The following is a 15,388-nucleotide window of genomic DNA, read 5'->3' as shown; positions in this document are numbered from 1 at the left end:
CAATCATCTTCGGCTTTAGTCCGAGGTCAACGGTATTTTTCTGGGAAACTCTGGCCACTGAGGTGATAAGACCAAGGGTTCGTGTTCAAGACAGAGGTGTCCTCTACAGAGCTCTAGAACCAGTACGTGGTGAGTAACTCTGACCTTAACTACAGACATTTCTTGAGCTCAGCTTTCACGACCATGACCCTGTAACTCATTAGCTGTGGGTTGTAAGCACCAGTTTGCTACTTGATAGTGGTACAACCTTGGGGCAGTTATTATTATTATTTTTTTTTTCCGTGAGTCTCAATGCCCCAGTGTGCAGCATGGGTACAATAACTGTTTACGTCACCGCTCTCTTAGGAATGAGATGCTGCCTGTCACATCCTAAGGCTGTTGGATGGGGTGAGGGGAGACACTAAAAGTACAAAGTTTCAGTTCAACACAAGAAACACGCTTCTGACACCTAACCTGAGCATGATGGCCACAGCCAACGATCAGCCCCGCAGAAGGCTATTCCGAAAGGCCTTTGCAGAGTCGGTGTTTTCTAAGGTTAAGAGCAGCACTGTGGCATGTGTGCATGGGGGAGGGAGCCTGAGAAAGAAGTTTGAAGGCTGCTGGAAAGAGCAAAATGCTTAATTAGTGTTTCCTGAGATCCCCAGGGAGGCTTCTGGAAAGTACAAAGGTGAGGGTGCCATTTAACATGTCGGATGAATGCCTTTCCCCCAAGGGGGAAAGTACAGTTTTATGAGCTCGGTTACAAACCCTGTGCTCATTGGAGTTCAAAGGAAAGAGTTCAGGGTTCAGAATTTATTACTTTCCTCTGGCGAGAAGTGGCTTTAGCAGTAATTCCCTGGTCCTGATGTTGGCCAGCGTGGAGGGGGTAGGAACGCCAGGGGACTTTGGATATTCTGTCCAACTGTGGTCCTTACTATGAAGAACTGTTGCAGGAGTTCAGAAAGAAAACACCTGTCCACAGGCTCTGGGTGTGGACTGCTACCATTTTTTACTAAGCCAACTTCATGTACAACCCCAGGGTCTGTCAGAAAAGATGTCTTTCACGCCTAATGTTTATGCCTAGAAATTTCCATCCTAGCTCCAACTCTGACACTCTCAAAAAGAATTGTCCTTGTTTAGAGTTCTGCTGGAGAACTGAAGGGCCTGGATGGCTGTTTTTAACCCCAGTACTCAGGAGGCAGAAGCAGGCAGATCTATGAGTTCAAGGCCAGTCTGGTCTACAGAGTGAGTTCCAGGGCTACACAGAGAAACCCTGTCTCAAAACCCCACCACTGCTTCCCTCTGAAAAAAATGGAAACAAAGAAAAGAGGAGGATAGGAAAGAAGGAAGGAAGGAAGGAAGGAAGGAAGGAAGAAAGGAAGGAAAGAAAGAAGGAAAGAAGGAAGGGAACGTGGGAGGGGGCTAGGCATTTGGGGGCATTAATCAAAATATATGTGTACATGTATGAAATTCTCAGGGAATAAATTAAAAAAAAAAAAGACAAAACAAAGCCCAAACTCACAACAACAAAAACAAAGTCTTCTTACTGTGAAAAAAAATCCATCTCTAAACCGTCATTTCATTTGGTTTCTTTGTTTTCTGGAACAGGGTCTCATTATCTAGCCTTGGCTAGCTTGAAACTAACTCTATAGATCAGGCTGGACTCTAACTCCAGAGATCCACTTGCCTCTGCCTCCCCAGATCTGGTATTAAAGATGTGCCCCATGTCATTTGACTTTTGAGACAGTCTCCCTATGTAGACCAGGCTGACTTGAACTTTTAGTGACATTTCTGCTTCTGTCTCCTAAGAGCTAGGATGACTGGTATCTGTCAACATCCTGGGCCTACTATTAGACTTCTATATTATTAGATTTTTTTTCTTGAGCATGGAAACAAAATCTTTTCTAAATAATATATTGTGAAAGCCAATAGAGAACTTCATACCATTTCTAGAACTGTAGGAAATACAGTAGGATTTTTTTAAATAGACAAAATGACAAATGCATTTTTTTTCAATGAACTTCTCCAAACGATGCTTGAATGACCCAAGTTCCTTAGTTAACTACAATCAAGTGAGGTGATACATAGATAACTGCTGAGCTACAAGGTATTGAGCAAAAATGCCTCAGAAAATATTTCCCTGTGCAAAATATGAAGAGTACATAAAGACAACACTTCCATCTGAGGAACAGAAATCAGGATGTCCCCTTAGACCAGTGGTTCTCAACCTTCCTGATGCTCTGTAATACAGTTCCTCCTGTGACCCCCAAACATAAAATTATTTTTGTTGCTATTCCATAACTGTAGTTTCGCGACTGTTATGAATCATAACGTAACTATTTTCGGAGACAGAGGTTTGACAAAGGGGTCACGACCCATAGGTTGAGAACCGCTGTCTTAGGCACTACATTTGAGCAAAAACCACAGAGAGAACTGGATGCGGTTGATGGAGATGAGGGCCTTCCTGGCAAGGATAGATGTGAACAAGCATGAGAAACCGAAGGTCATATGTGGTAACTGAGTTCCTTTGGTGTGTGTGTGCCAGGATCTGATTAAAAACTTAGGTCAAATGCAAGCCTGGAAAGGCAATTGGAGTTGGGCTGTGCTCTGAGCCATGGAGTGCCACTGAGGGCTCCTGAGACATGAGGAGTCAGAACAGCCCTTTGGGAATCGTCACTATGTAACATGTGGGAAGAACTAGAGGTGATGATGAGGAGACACAGCTCACTAAGTAGGAGATGGTGAGGGTATGGATCCAGGTAGTCCAAGTGAGAACAGGGCGCCACCAGAGACAGTAGTACATGGAAGTCATGCTGGCTCTTGTTTGGATGTGGGGTGGAGGTCAGGGAAGGCATAATGCACAAACTATTTAGTTGCACAAAATAGAAACAAAAGCTTCATGCGGTACCTCTGGAGCTGAAGACAGGAATGGTTTTATGTAGATGTTGGAGTCATGAACCTTCAGGTCATGGTCCCCAAGTCCCCTGGTCACTCCAATAGTCGCCATTACCCGGGCCTAGGAGTATAAACACAGAGTTACCAGCAATGCACACAGTGACAGCATCCTGTCCCGGTTCCTCTTGCTTATCAGTCTGTGCTGTCGGCTGACAACTGGGATGTGTAGCATTAAAAAGGGCTCATCAAAATCACGGCTTTATCTTAGGCTTTACTTAGGTTGCTCTGCTCTGCCTTTAGCTTTCTTCTGTAGAGGCTGGAGTGAAGAGCACTAAAAATAAACCCTAACACATGGATCATCTACAGCTGCTGAAATCAGTTCATACTAAATCAAGAGCATCCACCCACCCATCCACCCATCCACCCACCCATGATCCATCTATCCAAACACACTCACACTACAAGCATTTGCTGGATCCTAGCTCCATCCTTAGCAATATCAGAGGCAATAACAAAGGATGAGGTGGGTCTGAGGCAGCTCTTGTCTTTGCAAATCTCAACTATTAAGTTTTATGGCTAGGGAAAATAAATCTTTTAGAGACTTCATGATCTACCTCAATGTTCCTACAAACTCCTTCTGGGTGGAAAGGAACAGAATGTCACTACTACATCTCTACTTGTTTATAATGGTTTGTGGAATTATCATATTGCATTAATATCTACACTGTCACCTTAAATATCTCCTAGAGCATCTAATGTGCACACACTATATGGAAGGGACACAAGGCTTCATCTCTACTATGAAGAAACTTGGTAGAGGAGGCAAGGGGGTACATATCCAACTAATATATAAAATGTACTGAAGTTCTGGAAGGCATACAAACAATGGGCTAGGTGAATTTGGAGAAAACAAAAAATCTACTGAGACAGTCCCATGGTGGAGGCAATACTATCTGGTGCCAAAGATGGACAGTATCAGACAGGCAGACACAGACAGACAGATTGCCTGTCAGGCTGAGGGATGTGTAACCTAGTGGTGTTAACATTATGTCCCCAATAACAGAGGCCATGTAATGCTGCAGTTCAAAGACCTGAGCTGGGATTTTCCTCTGTGACTTGAGTAGAAAGAGTAAATCCCTCATACAGGCAAGGATGAAGTAAATAAAAGCAGCAGCACTTGAGTTCGAGGCCAGCCTGGTCTACAGAGTGAGATCCAGGACAGGCACCAAAACTACACAGAAGAAACCCTGTCTCGAAAAAACAAAAAACAAAAAAACAGCAGCAGCACTAAGTTCAGGACAGGAGAGTAGGCACTTGCCACCAAGTGACAACCTAAATTTGATCCCTGGACTCACACGATAGAGGGAGAGGGGACTGTAAATTGTCCTCTGCCCACCACACAGGCGCTGTAGTTCATAAATAAATAAAACAAAACAAACACACAAAACAAAGAGAAAGAAATAAAAGAGGAGGAAAAACCCATCATAATCTAATACAGTCTATCCACCCTTGTCTCTTTGAAGCGCTGTGGATTTGTGGTTGTCTCAAGTCAGAAGGTAGACACGGTTCACAGTACTGTAGAAATGAGACGGTGATATTTTGGGGGCCGGGCTTGAAACAGATCTCACACTGAGGCTCAGGTTGGCCCTCAACTCACTGCAATCCTCCTGCTTCAGTCTTGAGCCACCATGCTGCGTGCGTGTGTACGTGTGTACGTGTGTGTGTGTGTGTGTGTGTGTGTGTGTGTGTGTGTGTGTGTGTCCATCCTGTGTACCACAGGACTGTGTGGAGGCCAGAAGACAACCTCAGGAGTCAGTTCTCTCCTTCCTTCCACATGTGTGCTCCAGGGACCAAACTCAGGTTGTCAGGCTTGGTGGCAAGTGTCCTCCCCACCATGAGCCATCTCACTGACCCCCATGACACACTTACGGGTCCCAATTCAAAGGGTATTAGAAAAAGAAGCCAGGGATGTGAAGCCAGGGACCTGCGACCAGAGAGTCTTCAGAAGCCCTCTCTGCTGGGCTGTGAGGCTGGACAGTTCTCCTTCTAGTGAAGGAGTGTTCAGCATGAAATGGGCCCGTTCTGAGTCTCTTCACACGGCCCTTCTGCCTTCTCCCTGGAAGAGCAGCTTCTCTGGCTGGAAAAACCTCATGCCCGCGTTTAGATCAAAGGACGCACAAGCTATTGGAAGTGACTGAACTTGTTTACGCGTACACAGGTGCTGCCCACAAGGCTACTCAGAAGAATTTCTGGAAATAAAAAGTAACAGCTGTGAAAAATACACTGCCATGCCTGAGTAGGAGTGTGCAAAGAGGAAAAAAAAAAAGACTCCAAGAAACCAAGGAGAACTCAGACAGGGGTGGTGTCCCCCCTTCCTCCAGGGTGGAGGACAGACGTGTCTGATGGTTTTCCACAGTGCCAATGAGCTACAGTGGCAGAACTGGCCCATCACTCCTCACAGGACTGCCTGCCTTCCTTCGTGAGCCGACTGAGAGGCTTTTAGGACATCTTGGTGAATCAGATGTTTCAATTCACCAAAGTCTTTTAAATCTCATTGTTGAAGCCACGCTTCCCTGAACAAGACCAAGCCCGCTAAAACAGGAGTTAATTGGCAGTTGATACCTGCTGGGGGAGGGAGAATCATTATTCTTTGAGGGTGTGGCCATTGGTAGGTTTCCTATGCTCCGGAGGATGGCTTCACACCATGAACTTAAGGGCAGCACTAATTGGATACTATTAAGTGGGCTATAAAAAAAAAAAAAAAAGAAACGAAAAGAAATGAAGTTGGGGGTGGGGTGTGCTGGAGAGCAACTGCAGGGGAGAAATGGAGGGATGGGTACCATGGTAGACATGTATGTGATTCTTAAGAAGAAAAATTAGTTTTGAACAACAACAACAATCTCAGTGCTGATAGCCTTCTAAGAAAGACAGCAGTCCGTTTTCCCGTTCAGGAGAGCACACGGAACGTAAGGGAACAGCTTACTCAGTGCTTACACATGTATCAAGGCCAAGGACCGGGGGAGACAGTACTGGGCCCACACTAGAGACCTTGCTTCGATATTCTTGTGAATCGTTTCTTCTGGATATAAATACTATCTAATACTGATAGACAATTCGCCTGAAGAATCTTCTTATTGGGGGTCACACTACCCACTTCTAATTGAAACTCTTAGCTCTGAATGGAAACAAGCTGTGTTCATAGGAAGTGCTTAAATGGGTATGGGTTCAAAGGTCAGTTATCTCAGCAGTAGCATCCCGACTTCCTCCAAATCTGCTCACACGTCCCATGTCTACAGTCTTCTTTGAGGCCCTCAACTCACCACAATCCTCCTGCTTCAGTCTTGAGCCACTATGCCGTGTGTGTGTGTGTGTGTGTGTGTGTGTGTGTGTGTGTGTGTGGTGTATACCACAGGAATGGTTTCATTCAGTGTTTGCTTCTGTTATCTCAGTCTGGGCTACGGATCTTGTAGTGTAATTACAATGACACTTGGCAGCCCCTTTCTTGGGGTGAGTAGAAAAGCTGGCTTGCAAAGTCCGTATGTATGTCAGTGGTGGCACAAAAGGACACTAGCTAAGAGCAGAAAGCCAGAGTCCCACGCCAGCGCTGTCGTCTGCTGGTGTGTGGTTTTGCCTGGGCAGTTGTAATCTTGAAGTTCCAGCTGCCTTGTCTACCACGTAGAGGTGACACAGCCAGCTTGACTGGCCTCTGAACTGACGTCAGTTACAAAATAGGATGATGTATGTGGACGTGGCTGTGTTTAAACCTGTAAAGAGTGACTCAAATGGGCAGGGAAAGGGATGCCATTTTCACAAAATTGACTGCTCACCCACACCCCTCAAATCCTGCCATTCTCTGGACCCTCAAGACAGGTGACCCGAGGGATGATGGATGCGATGTTGTTCGGGTTGTCACGGCTATAAAATCCCAAAGCGCTGAGTGGAGCAGACAGACCGCCACAGACGACACACAGCCCACGAGGCTACAGATGCCTCCTCTCATTCCAGGCATAAACTTGAGCCTACCTTCTTGCCTTCTCCATATATAAGGGGAAACTTCAAGTCTTCATCCTCAATGGTTTTGTATGCCCTGGAGGGGGACAAACAACATTGTAAAACAGGTTTGCACTCAATTAATGACCTCTGCCCTGACAGGGGCTGCTAGGAGCCTCATGTTCCTACGGATCCTATCAATGACCACACTGTCTATCTCTGTTTATACAGCCATTCTCTATTCTCCAGACAGAAGTGTGTGTGTGTGTGTGTGTGTGTGTGTGTGTGTGTGTGTGTGTGTGTGTACACTTTGACAAGCCAGGAAATACCAAGTCTTTGTATTCTTAAAGAGGGAGGAAGCTACCATGACCAGTGAGGAGGGGAGATGGACCTCTGTTCCTAGTGCCTTGGCGATAATGAAGCGATCCAGGCACTGGACCCCGCCTGCAGTCTGCAGCTGTGATAAACAGCAGTGTCCAGGAGGAAAATGGAGTGTGCACACCCTCCAAGAACCAGTTCTCACCTTCAGGGGACGTTTACATCAAACACCTTCCATCGGGATGACTGGGGGTGGACCACCCAGCGCCCGTTTGACCTCTGGATGAGAGTCAAGGTGGGTAGAAAATTGTTTCATAAGAGCCTTCAGAGGGCCATTCTCCACACAGAAAACTACTTGATACATCACTGGTCTGCGGCAGACATAGCTGTCTAGATGTCGCTGCCAGTGAATGCAGCCATGTGTCCTAAATCTACCCATCTGCAAGTTAAAAAACAAACAAGGCAACCCCATAGCCAGTTGGCCATCTATGTCCCTCGGCTAAAGCAGATCTGCCTTTCTGCTTTGTATTCCTCCTCTGTAAAGTGAGGATAGATACTAAAGGCTCATCACAGAGCCTCTGCTCATTAAGGACCCAATTAAGGGCAGCTATTAGTAGAATTTAGCAGGTAATTACTTTTTGGTGTGACACTGCCCCTTTCTGCAAAATGGTGGTAGGGAGATATCACTACACAATCACCACCCCAGAATGAATATGTGCTGGGGTCCTCAGGACTTCATTAATCAACCAAGGTCATAAAGTTAGGAAGAGTAAGTACAGGCAGGGTAGGGTGGGTTTAGAATGTATGGAGAAAACCCATGTATTAAAGGCCTCTCACACCTATACTTTCGGCAGCTACAGAGTGAAGGGGAACCAAATTTATGGACTCTCTTGATATATAGAAGCATGCAACCGAAATTAAAAGGCACCGAGAACAAAGTATGATGGTATGTGATAAAGACGACATACTGGACCTCATTCACTGCACGCTAACATGAAAATTCAAAGTTTTTACAAAGTGTGCACCCTTGAGGTGAAAAAAAGCATGCTCTGTTGTCCAGAGAACTATCTGGACATGCCGTTCTTTCCCGGATTAGAGAATCAGTGAGATTTTGCCATCAGATCCACCCGGGTTCAAGTTCAGCACTGAATAAGTGGACGTATCCCCTGGAGCTCAGTATCCACATGAATCAAACCAGGTGAGTCGACAACAATGTTTAGAGCTGAGTATGTGCTCAGCACAGCTATGCTCAGAGTGCAGGAAAGCCGCTGCAGTTCCTGGCTGGTGAGCCCAGAGTAACCCAGAAATGGAATTTTCAAGGAAAAAAAAAAAAAAAAGAAACACCACAGCATTTCCTTCCCTTAAACCTATCAAATTAACACAAAGTGGAAATTAGCCACTTGGATGTTTAATATACTCACACGAACTATTTTAAACACTGCGGTACATAAGCCACTTGGGGGAACAAATAAAGCTATTATTAGAATCCAGCCCCAGCTTAGGGATCAACTGTGTTGAGTGGTTCTCAACATCGGCTGTATAATGAACCACCTGCCAAGGCTTTAAAGCATCCCGAGCCCCAGGCCACATCACAGGGGGAGCAGACTCTCCGGAAAGAGACTTGGGCATCAGGTATTTTGGTTTTGAAAGCTTTCCTAGAAAGGCTAACGTAGAGCCATATTTGACTCTGTTGTAGACCGAGCTCCTCCGGGGTGAGCTTACCTCAGAGGTGAATTAAGCAGCGAGGCCCCCATTGTTTGACTTCTGAGTGGGGAGGAAGCATGGCTCCAAGGAGGGGAAGGAGATGGGCTGAGCAAGGCTCTCACGTGAGCATGAGCCGGCATTTAAGGTGCTGTGTGAGTGACAAGGCAGTCTTAGACAGGGAGGCAATGTGGTAAGAGTCAGACGAGGGGAATGGCCGGCCTTGGGATGCTAGTCCCGGAGTCTGGAATTAGGAAGGAGAGAGACAGCGGCCGATCTAGAATTAACGACGGGAAAGCACTCCCTAGAGACTAGCTGCGAGATCCCCCTGGCTTGGGAAGGCAGAGAGAAAACTGTTCTAACGCCGCAAAAATCTCAGATCATCAAATCCTCTCAGGACACAAGCCACCAGGACCACAAAATCCATGTCACACAGCTCAGAGAGACAGACACACTACACTCACTGCTTTTGGAGTTGCTAGCCCAGCACCATGGCAACTGAAAAAATTCAACATTATATTTAAACTTATTAATTTATCCTTAGAACCAAAAAATTAAGGCAGAAACAAGGACTAGGTGGTAGCTCAGTGGGTAGAAGAAGGCTTGCATGAAGCCCCAAGCACAGCTGTGAGGCCAGCAACTGGGAGGTGGGAAAGAGCAGAGGTTCATTCAGTTCAAAGGTATAGGAAGGTCATCCTCGGACATACAGTGTATTCCCAGCCCGCCTAGGCTACAAGGGACCCCATTTCAAAATGAATTAAAAACAGAAATGAACAACCTTGGGAAAAGAAAGAGTTACTCTGTTCCCACTGGTGTTGGCTTTCAATAAACACGTGAACCCTTTCTCCTCCTCCAGCGACACACAAGCACAAGCATTGTACTGCGGGAACGGACAACACTTTCTCCTACTCACTCTTCCCGGGCATCAAGCACAGTTCATTATATAAGTGGGCTTCCATGCGCCAAGAGTCAGAATAATGACGCGAAGTCCTCGGTACCCAGGGTGTTGCTTAACGCAAAAGCTCACGCTCCGCAGGAGGGAGGTCCCGGTGTGCATCTCAGTTGCAAAAACTAAACAAATAATAATAATAATAATACCCTCAAGAATCAAAAGTTGGCAACCAGATGAGAGTCTATCTAGATTTAGGGCTAAGAATAATTCCGGCAGGTATAATTTATTGGGGCAGACACTGGGCTTGGTAGTTATGTAGAGCTTCTAGAATCTGTCAGTAGACCCCCATCTTACTGATGGGGAAACAGGGTCAGAGAATGCAGTTACTTTCCCAAGATCACACATTAAGTGAATGGCTCTCAACCGCTTGGAGGAAACACTCCAAAGACGTAGGCTAGCAGGCTAACCTCTGGGGATGTTTCCTTCTGGCCAATAAGCCCGGAATGAGACCACTCGGAGTGGGTGGTAGCCAGCAAATATTTGATGAGGAAAAGAGAACTTTTGGCAAGTGAGGACAGAACACTTTCTGAATGGTAAGAGAGCAAAGCCATCGCCTGGCAGCCAATGAAATCTACAGGAAGGAAGGGAGGTAAACAGTGGAAGTGAACGGCTGGGTCCTCACACCTGTCTCTGATCCCTGCCCACTTCATCTGTGGCCACAAAGGCAGCTCGTCCCCATCCTTCAGAGGATAGCGATCCTCAGACCTCCGGGGCAGTGAAAAGCCTCCTCCTGGTCCTGCCCACTTGCAAGGCCCTGTCTAGTGGTATCCTTCATCATCCCCGTTCAGACTATAGCATTCATGCTTCCGGCCTGTCCACAGCTCCCTTCTTCTTCACCCAGGGGAGAGGAGAGGAGAGGAGGATGGTGGAATTGGAGAGGGCCAAGACACCAAGCCAAGGTGGTCTGATGTTATAACCAAGAATGGATGGCCATAGGACTAGTTCCTTTCTTCTAGATTCTAAGATTTGGAAAATTCTGTTAAATGAATAGGGAAAATTCAAAACCAGATCACTCACCGGCTTTATAGTAATGTAAGCAATCAAGCAATCACTTGTTCTAAGACAGCAAACTTAAAAAGATGCGAAAGACTCTTAGATCATGCTTACGTGAGGTCAACTCCTTTACGAATACTTAAGAGAGGAGAATGAATACAGGGCTTACTACATTCTTGGCTTTCCTACCATAGAGGCATTACCCTCAGATAAACTTTTTTTTTTTTTTTAAAGTAATAGTTTCAGGCCAGGCATGGTGGAAAACCACCTTTAATCCCAGCAATCTGGAAGCAGGGGGCAGACAGATCTCTGTAAATTAAGGCCAGCCTGGTATACATATTGAGTTCAGAGCTACATGGAGAGATGCTGTCTTCAAAACAATGTTTCTGCCTGAGAACTCTAAAGACATCTGGAAGGAGCCATCTCAGTGTCCTCCTCTTCCTTAGTTCTTTCAACTATGTTTCATAGGACCTTGGGGACCACCCATCACCACTCACGCCACCGTTTACTCAACACATTTGTTAATCAAACATCACAGACTGTGACAAGGGCCCTCTGTGGGCTTTCTGGTCTGCCAGTGTCCTCCAGACTGCCACTTATCTTAAGTGAAAGCTCTGGAGATGTGGTCTAATTAAGAATGGAATTATTCTTTTGATTCCTACCTTGTTCTTGAAAGATCAAGGAAACATATTTGCACTACATATATGCCAGGGTATGAGGAGCTTCACGGCCACAGATTGAGAATGTGAGTGAAAATAAACAACCAATAACAACCCCCAGCCCACAACCAAACAAAACAGACCCCAGTCCACAAGAAAAAGATCTAAGAAGATTTCCTTGGTGAAGTCTCATCTAGTTTATCGGGGCACACAGGCTAGTTTACTTTGAATAAAGGACTCTATCACCCTTATTAAATTTACCTTGTTAACTTCAGTCTATTGTTCTCACTCACTCAGAAATTTTGTTTTCATTTCTGTTTTCAGACAGGGTCTCACTATGTCACCCTGGCTGTCCTAGAACTTGCTCTGTAGGCCAGGCTGGCCTCGAACTCACAGAGATCCACCTGCCTGTCTCCAGAGTGCTGAGTTTAAAGACATGTGCTACCACACCTGGCTCATTTTCTTTTTCTTTTCCCCCCATTTATGTATTTTATGTATATGAGTACTCTGTCTGCATAAATGACAGAAAAGGGTATTGAATCCCATTAGAGAAGGCTGTAAGTTGTAGCCGCCATGTGGTTGCTGGGAATGGAACTCAGGTCCTCTGGAAGAGCAGCCAGCAAGTGGTCTTAACCACTGAGCCATCTCTCTAGCCTCTCAACTTCCTTTTTAATGCAAACAACAGATGGGTAGGCAGCTGAGGGGAATCTGGTCTGTCGCGAAGATACTGGAGGTGGGTCTCCAAGCAGAGAGCGGACAATGAGATTAATGCTCACAGTACTCAGAAATATAATGGAGTAAGCAGTGGTGGAGAAAGCATTCATTCGGTCCTCGTGGCATGGGAGTCTCTGAGACAGCTCCCAGGCTGCGTAGAAAGCAGCTTAAGTGAACTTTCTTTGTCCAAAAGGCTAAGAGGAGAAAGGATCAGATTCCTTACAAGGGCAAAATCCATGCATGTGCCCCAGTTCAGTGATCTATCAGCTGGACATCCTACCCGACAAGGAAAGATTATGAACAGAGATTGACCTCTCAGGTACCATCTGATTCTGTCTCCGGCTGTTGTCGCTGGCCTAGTTCCTCATACTTGGAAGGCAGGAGAGGTCCTTGCTGATCCTGCCTCAGCCCTGCTCTTCTAGACAGTTTCCTCCCCTGCTCTGATTCAGCTACCCATCTGTCTTCACCCCTTTGTCTCTCAGGACCCTGTCCCACCCTGACATGAGCCTAGGTTCAGCTTGCTTTCCTGGTCTTACTCCTGATGGATTCTCAGTAATTTCACAGATTTTGATGGGGCTTTGGGAACCTTGGTTTGACTTCTGGCCATTCCTGATGATCATCCTTTTCTGCTCCCCATGAGCAAGAGAGTGAGCGAGCACCCTGGCCCAGCATGTGGCCCCCACCCAGAACACTACTCATCTCCAAGACTCACTCCTGAACCATCTCCCTCTCTTACATTCGCCTTTTCTTGGCTCTTCGGCAGCTTCCTTCTGTGGACCTATACTTGTAACTACTTTCTGATTCTACTTGTGACAAATACTTAGATACTTTTCTTGCCGGCAGCCTAGACGTCCTCACCCTCCCGAATCTGAGTAGAACAGGGATTGAATAGTCTATCAACGCCAGGCGAAAAGCTTTCACCCCTACCTTCAAAACAAACTACAAATTAGTTTTGTTCCCACTCCCCCAACAGAGTCCAAGCCCTGTCATCTTCTCCCACATGATGATCGTTGGCTCACTATCCCTCCATGTAACACCCAAGGCCAGAGGCCGTGGTGCCAGGACAGTATCTCTAGGCTTGGGGAAGGAGGGGGGTTGACACCGTTCAGCTTGGGTCACTCACTTCTTTCTGTTTTTACATCTATAAGTGTAAGGATTCCATCAGATCTTGTCACTGCCCTCTCACACCCTCCAATGGCTTCCCATTATACCACAAAGAATTCAAACAGCCTTTTGAAAATCTCTCTCCTTCCTCCAATCCCCTGACTTTATTATTTTTCTTCGACAGAATAGCACTGACCATTGCCTAACACAGCGTTTTTCTTTCTTATTCTATGTGACATTACAGATCTGGAATATTCTCTTCAGGTTCATTTTTTTTTTTTTCTTTAAATTTTTCTGGTGGCGTTATGTTTTGAGACTGTGAAGGGTCTAGAACGTGGGGCCTTAGCTAGGAGATGTCAAGAAGGGCAGGCCTTTGCAACAAGCCCCTAGTTCTGGCTGCTCCCTGCTTCCTCGCCTGCCTCCCTGTGAAGAGCCGCTAGCAACCACCTGCTCCTGCAATGACCCGGGCTGCTTTGTACCCTGCCCTCTCTGCTCAGATGGACCGCAGCCATCTTGAAATCGTAAGGGAAAACAAGTCCCCCCCCCCCCCCCCCCATTTAGGTTGTTCTGTGATGTATTCAGTCATAGCAAAATGCAGAAGTCACAAATGCACTATGCTCTCTTTCTTACTGGTCTTCCACATTTCACAAGTTCTGTGAGAGCAGACATTTTTGGCTAGGTAACTGGAACGTTCCTGGTACCTGTAACACGCTATGGCTGATTAATAAATTATTGATCAAATAAGCAAATCGATGCATTCTACCTTCCCCAGTAGGGGCTTTGCATACCTTCCTGCTCTAGTCTCCTTTTCGGAACAGAAGCCAAGAACTTCCTTGTATGCAAAGGAAGTTCACAGTTCACAGTCTTATGAGTTCACAGTCTCAGGGGTGCGGGCTTCACCCATCTCCCTGAGCTCTGAGCACTTGAACTCAAGAGATCTCCAGGGAGTCACAGAGATCCTTCTATCTGTTAGTGGGTGAGCCTCTGTTAAAGACTGCCTTCACCAAGAACACATCTGACCAACCCCTGGGTTAGTTTTGTAATTTTTATCAGAAAAAGCTTTGCTCATAAGGTTTGGCCTGGTTGGGTGGCCTGTAATAAATCTCTCAGCATTGCTCCAAGGCTCCCCCCCCCAGCCCCCCCCCCACTCACCTTCATATAACCCATCTATGAACACCTCCCTGATGGGGCACTGGTGCCCTGGATTGCTCTGTTCCTTTCTGCTATGCTTTGGTGGTGGTTGTTCCTTTAACAATGTGAGACCCTTGTTCCTCTTCCTGGGCCATTCCATCCCTAGATCTCCCTCTAATCCTGTAAGGAAATGCCTTCTCTGGCCACTCAAAGCACAGCGCTTCCCGCTGCTCACTGCCCCATGCTGCCCTTCATGGTGCACTTAGCACCCTGTGAATCAGTTTACTGCGTGCGGTCCATCTCTGTTCTGAACGTGAGTTCTCTGAGGACACGGAATTCTTTCTTCGGTCCTCCCTTCTCTTCATACTGACAGCTGTGCAGGCAGGCACACGGCGCACAGCACTAGCTAACGGTCTGAGTGAAGGAGCCAAGGCTGCGCCTCCACCTTCAGCTGGTGAGTTTCCCTCTACAATGACATATACCATTGGCTTAGTGTTTCCATTCACCTTGCCTTCAGCAGACTTTTCTCTGGCTGAAAATCAGAGCTACGTTGTCTACCAGTAGTGCTCTTTATATTAAAATTCTAGGTTCTCTTTCATTACCTACATATATTAATAGATAGTTGCAAAGTAATTAACACAACATTGATGATTCTCCAAACGACTATTTTCTATAAGTAATTCCCAACATCCTTTGGGACGGCCATTTTTAAAAGTCACGGTTCTGTACACTGTGTGGCGTTGCCAAGACACCACATTAACCTCAATGTATATGAATTTACATACATGATCTTCGATATTCCACAGTTTAAAGGTCTGCTTTCCACTTGAGGAAGCATCTTAAGACCTGCACTGTGATGTCTAGCCTTGGTCAGTCCAACCTACTTTGGGGGCTGAGGCAAGAGAATGGCTTTCTGCAAGGACTTTAAGAGATGTGAAATTACAAGAAGCAA

At 46.2% G+C, this 15,388-nt stretch overlaps 1 protein-coding gene across 1 annotated transcript in view; it reads right to left on the bottom strand.

The window, feature by feature from the left end:
• Ppm1h (protein phosphatase, Mg2+/Mn2+ dependent 1H) overlaps nucleotides 1-15,388 on the bottom strand; it is a 274,493-nt gene that overhangs the window by 37,168 nt on the left and 221,937 nt on the right. Inside the window, exons 7-8 of the mRNA XM_036169724.1 lie at nucleotides 6,898-6,961; nucleotides 2,888-2,995 (exon numbers count right to left, since the gene is read on the bottom strand). Coding sequence (XP_036025617.1) covers nucleotides 2,888-2,995; nucleotides 6,898-6,961 — 172 coding nt within the window. The remainder of the gene's footprint in view (nucleotides 1-2,887; nucleotides 2,996-6,897; nucleotides 6,962-15,388) is intronic.

Source organism: Onychomys torridus, chromosome 20 (genome assembly GCF_903995425.1).
Source record: "Onychomys torridus chromosome 20, mOncTor1.1, whole genome shotgun sequence".
Lineage (NCBI taxonomy): Eukaryota > Metazoa > Chordata > Mammalia > Rodentia > Cricetidae > Onychomys > Onychomys torridus.
Note: the sequence above shows the minus strand (reverse complement) of the source record. Positions and strands in the feature narration are given on the sequence as shown.